A 12,499-nucleotide genomic window follows, 5' to 3' on the forward strand; every position below is an offset into this window, starting at 1 on the left:
ATGTTGCTGCCTGATCATTCCTCTGGATGTTTTATCTCAGAGGGTTACCTGGCCTTGTGAGGTGTCAGTCTGTCCCTACTCGGGGGTGCCTCCCAGTTAGGCTACTCAGGGGTCAGGGACCCACTTGAGGAGGCAGTCTGTCCATTCTCAGATCTCAAACTCCATGCTGGGAGAACCACTACTCTCTTCAAACCTGGCAGGCAGGGACATTTAAGTCTGCAGAGGTTTCTGCTGCCTTTGGTTCAGCTATGCCCTGCCCCCAGAGGTGGAGTCTACAGAGGAAGGCAGGCCTCCTTGAGCTGCAGTGGGCTCCACCCAGTTCGAGCCTCCCGGCCACTTTATTTACCTACTCAAGCCTCAGCAATGGTGGGCGCCCCTCCCCCAGCCTTGCTGCTGCCTTGCAGTTCGATCTCAGACTGCCGTGCTAGCAATGAGTGAGGCTCCGTGGGCGTGGGACCCTCCGAGCCAGGCGTGGGATATAATTTCCTGGTGTGCTGTTTGCTAAGACCATTGGAAAAGTGCTGTATTAGGGTGGGAGTGACCCCATTTTCCAGATGTCATCTGTCACAGCTTTGCTTGGCTACAAAAGGGAATTCCCTGACCCCTTGCACTTCCCAGGTGAGGCGATGCCTTGCCCTGCTTCAGCTCATGCTCGGTGCACTGTACCCACTGTCCTGCACCCACTGTCCGACAAGCCCCAGTGAGATGAACCCGGTACCTCAGTTGGAAATGCAGAAATCATCCGTCTTCTGTGTCACTCATGCTGGGAGCTGTTGACTGGAGTTGTTCCTGTTCAGCTATCTTGGAACCGCCCTCTATCCTGAATATTTTGCAAAATATTTTGAGGAATTTTACAATGAAATTTCTTTTTAAAAATTTTTACATATTTTATTATCTGAAAAATGGCCTTATTTGTAGTCACAGAAAATGCTCACAAACATACCTAAACTAAGAAATCAAAAATAATCTGTATTAACAAATTCATATTTTACCTGTTACCAAATCAGCCTTCAAACTCACCACAAATTTTGGTACCAGCATATATTGTTAGAGTTTTTATAAAAATCAAAGGAGATTATGGCATAATCTAAGAGAAAAATGATCTGGCCAACATCCACTGTAAACCTTAGCTGCATCCTTTTATTTTTTTATTTTTAAAAAAATAAAGGTTTTTTTTCCCTGTCTTTACAATTGATTTAAAGCTTTGAAGTGGGTGGTAGCCACCTCAGAGGAGACTGATGAGTGTCATAGGGCATAAATAGCTACAGAATGTTTATTAGAAATGTGGGGGTCAGCCACCACCCTAAATTTCTTATGTACATACATAAAGTTACTTAAAGAATAAGAAAGATAGGAATAGTATTCTCTTTTTAATTGAGGTAAATTTCCTATACATAAGTAAACCATTAACCATTTTAAAATGTATAATTCGGTGTTATTTATTAGTCCAAAACTAAACTGGGTGTGCATTAAGCGGTCATTCCCCATTTCCCCTTTTTGCCCTGCTCCTGGAAAGCACCAGTCTGTTTTCTGTCCCTGTGAATTTACTTATTTCAAATGTTTTACATAAATGAAATCATCACTACGTAGCCTTGTGTTTCTGGCTTCTTTTACTTAGCATAATGTTTTCATCCACATAACAGAATGTATTAGTACCATAAGGGTCATCCTTTTTGTAGCATGTATCAATATGTGATTCCCATTTAAGGTTGAATAATGTTCCATGGTATATATACCACATTTTATTTACCCATTCATCAGTTTATGGACATTTGAGTTGTTTCTGCCTTTTGGCTATTATGAATAGTGCTGCCATGAACATTCATGTACAAGTTCTTATTTGAATACCTGCTTTCTATTCAAGGGCATATCCCAGGGGCAAAATTGCAGGACTGTGTGGTAATTCTATATTTAGTTTCTTGAGTAACCACCAAATTGTTTTCCACACTTGGTATACAATTTTGATATCAGGAAGTATCAGTCCTTCAACTTTTCTTTTTCAAGATTGTTGTAACTAGTTGAGGTCCCTTACAATTCCATATAAATTTTAGATTATCTTGCCTGTTTCTTCAAAATAAAGAAAAAGGTCGAGATTTTTATAGGATTTAATTTAATCTGTAGATTACTTTGGGTAGCATTGTCATATTATCAATATTAAGCCTTCCAAACCATGAACATGGAATATCTTACCTTTTATTTAAATCTTTAACTTACTTTGGTAATGTTTTGTTGTTTTGAGCATGCAAGTTTTAGGTTAACATTAATCCTAACTATTTTGTTGTTTTTGGTGCTATTTTAAATATAATTGTTTTCATAATTTCATTTTCAGATCAGTCCTTTCTAGTGTATAGAAATACAACTGATTTTTATATATCGATTTTGTTTCCTGAAACTTTGCTATTTTGTTTATTAGCTCTAGTTGATTTTTGCACGTTCTCTAGGATTTTCAGTATATAGGATTATGTCATCCACAAATAGAGATCATTTTACTTCTTCCTTTTCAGTTGGAATTTCTTTTTTTTTTCCTTAGATTCAAGGGAAAGAAATATAGCTAGTGACAAAATGAATGAGATCAGCGACTGCAAATTTAACCATAAATTTAAGCAAAGGTAACCTCCAGTGCCTTGCTTTGCCAAACATGGTTTTGCTGCTGGAAGAGATCAAAAAAAGCAGACTGGAGAGAGGACAGAGAGGTTACCACAAAGTTAACAAGGCTTGAACTCTGCAGCTCCCATCACAGAGGAACTGCCAGAGGCCTTGGAGGGCCCTGGCAATGTGAGCACAGACTAGATATTACTGCACTCATAATTTGATCATCTTTTTTTCAAATGGGATCCAAAATTGTAAAAGCTTCTGGGCCATGGCATAGATGTACCTTTAAGAATCAGAAAATGATCTGGTACTTACCCAGTCTTCAATCAGCAATTAATTCATCATTATCATGTAAATTTTAACAACAATAGTGTATTATTATACTACTTGAATAATTAAAATATTAAAAGTAAATCTTTTTATCTACATTTCTACTCTCCATCATAGTGAATATGGAAGCTATTTTTCAAAGCATATACATTAATTTAAATTTTGTGATAAAATTTGGATCCATATATTCCACCACCATGCATCCTAGGCTTTGATCCCAATTTTATACCTTGACAAGAGAAGATGCTCATGATACATTGTTAAAAGGGAAAAATGCAGGTTACAGAAAAATATGTGTCATATAACTTCTTTTATGTTTATAGATAATCATTTTATAAACATAAAAAGTTGGAACAATATTCAAACTAATAGTATTCGTCTCTGAAAATAGGAATTATCAAAAGCTAGAAAGTACTCTCTTCATTTAAAAAAAATTCCAGTTTGAATTTTTCCTGTATTATACCAAAAATATTTCTATTAAAGGTAAAAAGAAAAAGTGAATGAGATTTAAGGAGGGAGAGAAAGAGAAAGGAGAAACTAGACTCAAGACAGAGGAGGATCAGTGGAAGAAATTAAAGGGCAGTATCTGAAGCAGGATGCCAGAACATGTTAGCTAGTGTTGGCTGCTTTCAGAATTAAGGAAGGCTCTGCGGCTGTTGATAAGTAGAACAGAAATGAGTATATATGAAAATCATTTAATGTAAACCTTTTATCAGATAAAACTGTCTTTTTGTTTTACAGATACTTCTTTTTTCGTATATGCCATACAATAGTATTTACTGAGGAATTTGAACATGTTGGATACCTTGTGATATTAATGAATATATTTCCCTTTATAATCTCTTGGATATCCCAGTTAAATGTAATCTACCACAACGAATTAAAACACACTAACTACTGTTTTCTTACACTTTATGTTCTAGAGGCACTACTTAAGGTAATCTAAAATTTATGTGTGTATGGAAGTGTTATATGTCTGATAGGGAGATTTCCTAGCCTTGTTTTTCAACATCAGCAACAGACAGTTTTCTGAAGGAGTGTATGAATTTCTTCCTCAGGTCTCCAAACTTTAATTTTTGAAGGTGATTTTTATAGTAACTCAATAGATAATATGCATACTTGAAGCACTGATTTTGTATTTCAGAAATAAATTTTAAAATGGCGTGTGTCAAAGGGACACAAAGTGAGTTTAAAAGGTATTGGCAATGTTCTCAGTCTTAGCAGGGTGGTGAGTACTTGAATGTTCATTTTATTATTTTTATACTGGATAGATATTTTTATATCTCTCTAGTATGATAGAGGAATACACAGAGTACAATGGGAACAGACAGAAGGAGCTTCTTATGCAGAATAGTAGGGTCAGAGAAGGAAGGTATTCAAGGGAAAGCAACACTTGAGATGAATTTTGAATAATGTCTAGGAGTCAAAAAAGAGAATAACTATGAGTACATCACATAATAAAAAACAAGAGCAAGGGAAAACATAGAAGCAACACCATGACACATGTAAGGAACACGACTCCCAATGACTGAAGCTCAGGAATGAGTTGGTCAGAGTGGAGACTGGAGAGACGTTAAATATGTTTTCAGGATATGGAAAATGAGGGAAGAGACATAGATGTGAATTAAATAATAAAGGGCAGGCCATGCTGTCTCATCTACTTTTGTGATATCAACTGTCATTCATAGTCTAATGACTCCCAAATTCATGTCTATAGTTCAAGTTTTATCCAGAGCCATAGATCATATAGGTAGCTGCTGACTAGATCCCTCTGACAAAGTACTGTGCAAACATTACAAGCAGCATATTGAAAAGAAATGTGTCTTCTCTAATCCTACTCTCCCTTCAGAATTTCAATGGAAACCCAATTTCCCAAGCTGAAGTCTACAACCATCTTTGAAATCTCCCACTATCTTAGCTATAGTAGGTTTCAAGAAACCTTTTTTTGAAATATGCAGAAAGACTGACTGTATCAACTATCACAAAATAGTAGGAATTTTGACTATTTTCTCCCTTGGAATAGATGCTTCAGTATTTTAGCTATTTGATTTCAAATTAGTATGATCATTTACTAGTTAAAATATATACTTTAACATGTCTAAATTCAAATTATTATTATTATTATACTTTAAGTTCTAGGGTACATGTGCACAATGTGCAGGTTTGTTACATATGTAAACATGTGCCATGTTGGTTTGCTGCACCCATTAACTCATCATTTACATTAGTTATTTCTCCTAATGCTATCCCTCCCCCAGCCCCCCACCCCACGACAGGGCCCGGTGTGTGATGTTCCTCGCCCTGTGTGCAGGTGTTCTCGTTGTTCACATCCCCCCTATGAGTGAGAACATGCAGTGTTTGGTTTTCTGTCCTTGTGATAGTTTGCTCAGAATGATGGTTTCCAGCTTCATCCCTGTCCCTACAAAGGACATGAACTCATCCTTTTTTTATGGCTGCATAGTATTCCATGGTGTATATGGGCCACATTTTCTTTCTTTTTCTATTTTTTATTTTATTATTATACTTTAGGTTTTAGGGTACATGTGCACAATGTGCAGGTTTGTTACATATGTATCCATGTGCCGTGTTGGTTTGCTGCACCCATTAACTCGTCATTTAGCGTTAGGTATATCTCCTAATGCTGTCCCTGCCCCCTCCCCCCACCCCACCACAGTCCCCGGAGTGTGATGTTCCCCTTCCTGTGTCCATGAGTTCTCATTGTTCAATTCCCACCTATGCGTGAGAACATGCGGTGTTTGGTTTTTTGTCCTTGCAATAGTTTACTGAGAATGATGGTTTCCAGTTTCATCCATGTCCCTACAAAGGACATGAACTCATCATTTTTTATGGCTGCATAGTATTCCATGGTGTATATGTGCCACATTTTCTTAATCCAGTCTATCATTGTTGGACATTTGGGTTGGTTCCAAGTCTTTGCTATTGTGAATAGTGCCACAATAAACATACGTGTGCATGTGTCTTTATAGCAGCATGATTTATAGTCCTTTGGGTATATACCCAGTAATGGGATGGCTGGGTCAAATGGTATTTCTAGTTCTAGATCCCTGAGGAATCGCCACACTGACTTCCACAATGGTTGAACTAGTTTACAGTCCCACCAACAGTGTAAAAGTGTTCCTATTTCTCCACATCCTCTCCAGCACCTGCTGTTTCCTGACTTTTTAATGATGGCCATTCTAACTGGAGTGAGATGGTATCTCATTGTGGTTTTGATTTGCATTTCTCTGATGGCCAGTGATGATGAGCATTTTGTCATGTGTTTTTTGGCTGCATAAATGTCTTGTTTTGAGAAGTGTCTGTTCATATCCTTTGCCCACTTTTTGATGGGGTTGTTTTTTTCTTGTAAATTTGTTTGAGTTCATTGTAGATTCTGGATATTAGCCCTTTGTCAGATGAGTAGGTTGCAAAAATTTTCTCCCATTTTGTAGGTTGCCTGTTCACTCTGATGGTAGTTTCTTTTGCTGTGCAGAAGCTCTTTAGTTTAATTAGATCCCATTTGTCAATTTTGGCTTTTGTTGCCATTGCTTTTGGTGTTTTAGACATGAAGTCCTTGCCCATGCCTATGTCCTGAATGGTATTGCCTAGGCTTTCTTCTAGGGTTTTTATGGTTTTAGGTCTAACATGTAAGTCTTTAATCCATCTTGAATTAATTTTTGTATAAGGTATAAGGAAGGGATCCAGTTGCAGCTTTCTACATATGGCTAGCCAGTTTTCCCAGCACCATTTGTTAAATAGGGAATCCTTTCCCCATTTCTTGTTTTTGTCAGGTTTGTCAAAGATCAGATAGTTGTAGATATGTGGCATTATTTCTGAGGACTCTGTTCTGTTCCATTGATCTGTGTCTCTGTTGTGGTACCAGTACCATGCTGTTTTGGTTACTGTAGCCTTGTAGTATAGTTTAAAGTCAGGTAGCGTGATGCCTCCAGCTTTGTTCTTTTGGCTTAGGATTGACTTGGCCATGCGGGCTCTTTTTTGGTTCCATATGAACTTTAAAGTAGTTTTTTCCAATTCTGTGAAGAAAGTCATTGGTAGCTTGATGGGGATGGCATTGAATCTATAAATTACCTTGGGCAGTAGGGCCATTTTCACGATATTGATTCTTCCAACCCATTAGCATAGAATGTTCTTCCATTTGTTTGTATCCTCTTTTATTTCATTGAGCAGTGGTTTGTAGTTCTCCTTGAAGAGGTCCTTCACATGCCTTGTAAGTTGGATTCCTAGGTATTTTATTCTCTTTGAAGCAATTGTGAATGGGAGTTCACTCATGATTTGGCTCTCTGTTTGTCTGTGATTGGTGTACAAGAATGCTTGTGATTTTTGTACATTGATTTTGTATCCTGAGACTTTGCTGAAGTTGCTAATCAGCTTAAGGAGATTTTGGGCTGAGACAATGGGGTTTCCTAGATATACAATCATGTCATCTGCAAACAGGGACAATTTGACTTCCTCTTTTCCTAATTGAATACCCTTTATTTCCTTCTCCTGCCTGATTGCCCTGGCCAGAACTTCCAGCACTGTGTTGAATAGGAGTGGTGAGAGAGGGCATCCCTGTCTTGTGCCAGTTTTCAAAGGGAATGCTTCCAGTTTTTGCCCATTCAGTATGATATTGGCTGTGGGTTTGTCATAGATAGCTCTTATTATTTCGAGATACGTGCCATCAATACCTAATTTATTGAGAGTTTTTAGCATGAAGGGCTGTTGAATTTTGTCAAAGGCCTTTTCTGCATCTATTGAGATAATCATGTGGTTTTTGTCTTTGGTTCTGTTTATATGCTGGATTACATTTATTGATTTGTGTATGTTGAACCAGCCTTGCATCCCAGGGATGAAGCCCACTTGATCATGGTGTATAAGCTTTTTGATGTGCTGCTGGATTCGATTTGCCAGTATTTTATTGAGGATTTTTGCATCAATGTTCATCAAGGACATTGGTCTGAAATTCTCTTTTTTGGTTATGTCTCTGCCGGGCTTTGGTATCAGGATGATGCTGGCCTCATAACATGTGTTAGGGAGGATTCCCTCTTTTTCTATCAATTGGAATAGTTTCAGAAGGAATGGTACCAGTTCCTCCCTGTACCTCCGGTAGAATTTGGCTGTGAATCCATCAGGTCCTGGACTCTTTTTGGTTGGTAAGCTGTTGATTATTGCCACAATTTCAGAGCCTGTCATTGGTCTATTCAGAGATTCAACTTCTTCCTGGTTTAGTCTTGGGAGGGTGTATTTGTCGAGGAATTTATCCATTTCTTCTAGACTTTCTAGTTGATTTGTGTAGAGGTGTTTGCAGTATTCTCTGATGGTAGATTGTATTTCTGTGGGATCGGTGGTGATATCCCCTTTTTCATTTTTTATTGCATCTATTTGATTCTTCTGTCTTTTCTTCTTTATTAGTCTTGCTAGCAGTCTATCAATTTTGTTGATCTTTTCAAAAAACCAGCTCCTGGATTCATTAATTTTTTGAAGGGTTTTTTGTGTCTCTATTTCCTTCAGTTCTGCTCTGATTTTAGTTATTTCTAGCCTTCTGCTAGCTTTTGAATGTGTTTGCTCTTGCTTTTCTAGTTCTTTTAATTGTGATGTTAGGGTGTCAATTTTGGATATTTCCTGCTTTCTCTTGTGGGCATTTAGTGCTATAAATTTCCCTCTATACACTGCTTTGAATGGTGCCACATTTTCTTAATCCAGTCTATCATTGATGGACATTTGAGTTGGTTCCAAGTCTTTGCTATTGTGAGTAGTGCTGCAATAGACATTATGTGTGCATGTGTCTTTATAGTAGCATGATTTATAATCCTTTAGGTATATACCCAGTAATGGGATAGCTGGGTCAAATGGCATTTCTAGTTCTAGATCCTTGAGGAATTGCCACACTCTTCCACAATGGTTGAACTAGTTTCTACTCCCACCAACAGTGTAGAAGTGTTCCTATTTCTCCACATCCTCTCCAGCATCTGTTGTTTCGTTTTTAATGATCGCCATGCTAACTGGTGTGAGATGTTATCTCACTGTGGTTTTGATTTGCATTTCTCTGATGACCAGTGATGATGAGCATTTTTTCATGCATCTATTACCTGCATAAATGTCTTCTTTTGAGAAGTGTCTGTTCATATCCTTTGCCCACTTGTTGATGGGTTTTTTTTGTATAAATTTATTCAAGTTCTTTGTAGATTCTGGAGATTAGCCCTTTGTCAGATGGGTAGATTGCAAAAATTTTCTCCCATTCTGTAGTTTGCCTGTTCACTCTGATGGTAGTTTCTTTTGCTATGCAGAAGCTCTTTAGTTTAATTAGATCCTATTTGTCTATTTTGGCTTTTGTTGCCACTGCTTCTGTGTTTTAGTCATGAGGTCCTTGCCCATGCCTCTGTCCTGAATGGTATTGCCTAGGTTTTCTTCTAGAGTTTTTATAGTTTTAGGTCTAACATTTAAATCTTTAATCCATCTTGAATTAATTTTTGTATAAGGTATAAGGAAGGGATCCAGTTTCAGCTTTCTACATATGGCTAGCCAGTTTTCCCAGCACCATTTATTAAATAGGGAATCCTTTCTCCATTTCTTGTTTTTGTCAGGTTTGTCAAAGATCAGATGGTTGTAGATGTGTAGCATTATTTCTGAGGCCTCTGTTCTATTCCATTGGTCTATCTCTCTGTTTTGCTACCAGTACCATGCTGTGTTGGTTACTGTAGCTTTGTAGTATACTTTGAAGTCAGGTAGCGTGATGCCTCCAGCTCTGTTCTTTTTGCTTAGGATTGTGCTGGCAATGCGGGCTCTTTTTTGGTTCCATATGAACTTTAAAGTAGTTGTTTTCCAATTCTGTGAAGAAAGTCATTGGTAGCTTGATGGGGATGGCATTGAATCTATAAATTACCTTGGGCAGTATGACCATTTTCATGATATTGATTCTTCCTATCCATGAGCATGGAATGTTCTTCCATTTGTTTGTGTCCTCCATTATTTCATTGAGCAGTGGTTTGTAGTTCTCCTTGAAGAGGTCCTTCATGTCCCTTGTAAGTTGAATTCCTAGGTATTTTATTCTCTTTGAAGCAACTGTGAATGGGAGTTCACTCATGATTTGGCTCTCTGTTTGTCTGTTATTGGTGTATAAGGATGCTTGTGATTTTTGCACATTGATTTTGTATCCTGGGACTTTGCTGAAGTTGCTTATGAGCTTAAGGAGATTTTGGGCTGAGACAATGGGGTTTTCTAAATATACAATCATGTGAGCTGCAAACAGGGATAATTTGACTTCCTCTTTTCCTAATAGAATACCCTTTATTTCTTTCTCTTGCCTGATTGCCCTGGCCAGAACTTCCAACACTATGTTGAATAGGAGTGGTGAGAGAGGGAATCCCTGTCTTGTGCCAGTTTTCAAAGGAAATGCTTCCAGTTTTTGCCCATTCAGTATGATATTGGCTGTGGGTTTGTCATAAATAGCTCTAATTATTTTGAGATATGTTCCATCAATACCTAGTTTATTGAGAGTTATTATCATGAAGGCTGTTGAATTTTGTCAAAGGCCTTTTCTGCATCTATTGAGATAATCATGCAGTTTTTGTCATTGGTTCTGTTTCTGTGATGGATTATTTATTGATTTATATATGTTGAACCAGCCTTGCATACCAGGGATGAAGCTGACTTGATCGTGGTGGATAAGCTTTTTGATGTGCTGCTGGATTTGGTTTGCCAGTATTTTACAGAGGATTTTTGCATCAATGTTCATCAGGGATATTGGTCTAAAATTCTCCTTTTTTGTTGTCTCTGCCAGGCTTTGTTATCACGGTGAGGCTGGCCTCATAAAATGAGTTAGGGAGGATTCCCTCTTTTTTATCGTTTGGAATGGTTTCAGAAGGAATGGTACCAGCTCCTCCTTGTACCTCTGGCAGAATTCGGCTGTGAATCCATCTGGTCCTGGCCTTTTTGTGGTTGGTAGGCTATTGATTATTGCCTCAATTTCAGAGTCTGTTATTGGTCTAATCAGAGATTCAGCTTCTTCCTGGTTTAGTCTTGGGAGGGTGTATGTGTCCAGGAATTTATCCATTTCTTGTAGATTTTCTAGTTTATTTGTGTAGAGGTGTTTATACTATTCTCTGATGGTAGTTTGTATATCTGTGGGATTGGTGGTGATACCCCTTTTGTCATTTTTTATTGAGTCTATTTGATTCTTCTCTCTTTTCTTTATTAGTCTTGCTAGTGGTCTATCAATTTTGTTGATCTTTTCAAAAAACGAGCTCCTGGATTCATTGATTTTTTTGAAGGGTTTTTCATGTCTCTATCTCCTTCAGTTCTGCTCTGATCTTAGTGATATCTTGCCTTTTGCTAGCTTTTGAATATGTTTGCTCTTGCTTCTCTAGTTCTTTTAATTGTGATGTTAGGGTGTCAATTTTAGATCTTTCCTGCCTTCTCTTGTGGTCATTTAGTGCTATAAATTTCCCTCTACACACTGCTTTAAATGTATCCCAGAGATTCTGGTATGTTGTGTCTTTGTTCTTATTGGTTTCAAAGAACATCTTTATTTCTGCCTTGATTTCCTTATTTACCCAGTAGTCATTCAGGAGCAGGTTGTTCAGTTTCCATGTAGTTGTGCGTTTTTGAGTGAGTTTCTTAATCCTGAGTTCTAATTTGATTGCACTGTGGTCTGAGAGACAGTTTGTTACAATTTCTGTTCTTTTACATTTGCTGAGGAGTGCTTTACTTCCAACTATGTGGTCAATTTTGGAATAAGTGTGATGTGGTGCTAAGAATGTATGTTCTGTTGATTTGGGGTGGAGAGTTCTGCAGATGTCTATTAGGTCCACTTGGTGCAGAGCTGAGTTCAATTCCTGGATATCCTTGTTAACTTTCTGTCTCGTTGATCTGTCTAATGTTGACAGTGGGGTGTTAAAGTCTCCCATTATTAATGTGTGAGAGTCTAAGTCTCTTTGTAGGTCTCTAAGGACTTGCTTTATGAATCTGGGTACTCCTGTATTGGGTGCATATATATTTAGGATAGTTAGCTCTTCTTGTTGAATTGATCCCTTAACATTATATAATGGCCTTGTCTCTTTTGATCTTTGTTGGTTTAAAGTCTGTTTTATCAGAGACTAGGATTGCAACCCCTGTTTCTTTTTGCTTTCCATTTGCTTGGTAGATCTTCCTCCATTGCTTTATTTTGATCCTATGTGTGTCTCTGTACATGAGATGGGTCTCTTGAAGACAGCACAATGATGATTCTTGACTCTGTATCCAATTTGCCAGTTTGTGTCTTTTAATTGGGTCATTTAGCCCATTTACATTTAAGGTTAATATTGTTATGTGTGAATTTGATCCTGTCATTATGATGTTAGCTGGTTATTTTGCCCATTAGTTTCTTCCTAGCATCAATGATCTTTACAATTTGGCTTGTTTTTTCAGTGGCTGGTACCGGTTGTTCCTTTCCATGTTTAGTGCTTCCTTCAGGAGCTCTTGTAGGGCAGTCCTGGTGGTGACAAAATCTCTCAGCATTTGCTTGTCTGTAATGGATTTTATTTCTCCACTTATGAAGCTTAGTTTGGCTAGATATGAAATTCTGGGTTGAAAATTCTTTTCT

The 12,499-nt window shown here is 37.8% G+C and overlaps 1 protein-coding gene across 1 annotated transcript in view; it reads left to right on the forward strand.

Annotated features, from left to right (window-relative positions):
* Positions 1 to 12,499, forward strand: part of SLC9C1 (solute carrier family 9 member C1) — a 175,937-nt gene that overhangs the window by 77,032 nt on the left and 86,406 nt on the right. Inside the window, 1 exon segment of the mRNA XM_032755066.2 lies at positions 3,664 to 3,859. Within this exon segment, the coding sequence (XP_032610957.1) occupies positions 3,664 to 3,859 (196 nt within the window).

Source organism: Hylobates moloch, unplaced genomic scaffold (assembly GCF_009828535.3).
Source record: "Hylobates moloch isolate HMO894 unplaced genomic scaffold, HMol_V3 SCAFFOLD_4, whole genome shotgun sequence".
Taxonomy (NCBI): domain Eukaryota; kingdom Metazoa; phylum Chordata; class Mammalia; order Primates; family Hylobatidae; genus Hylobates; species Hylobates moloch.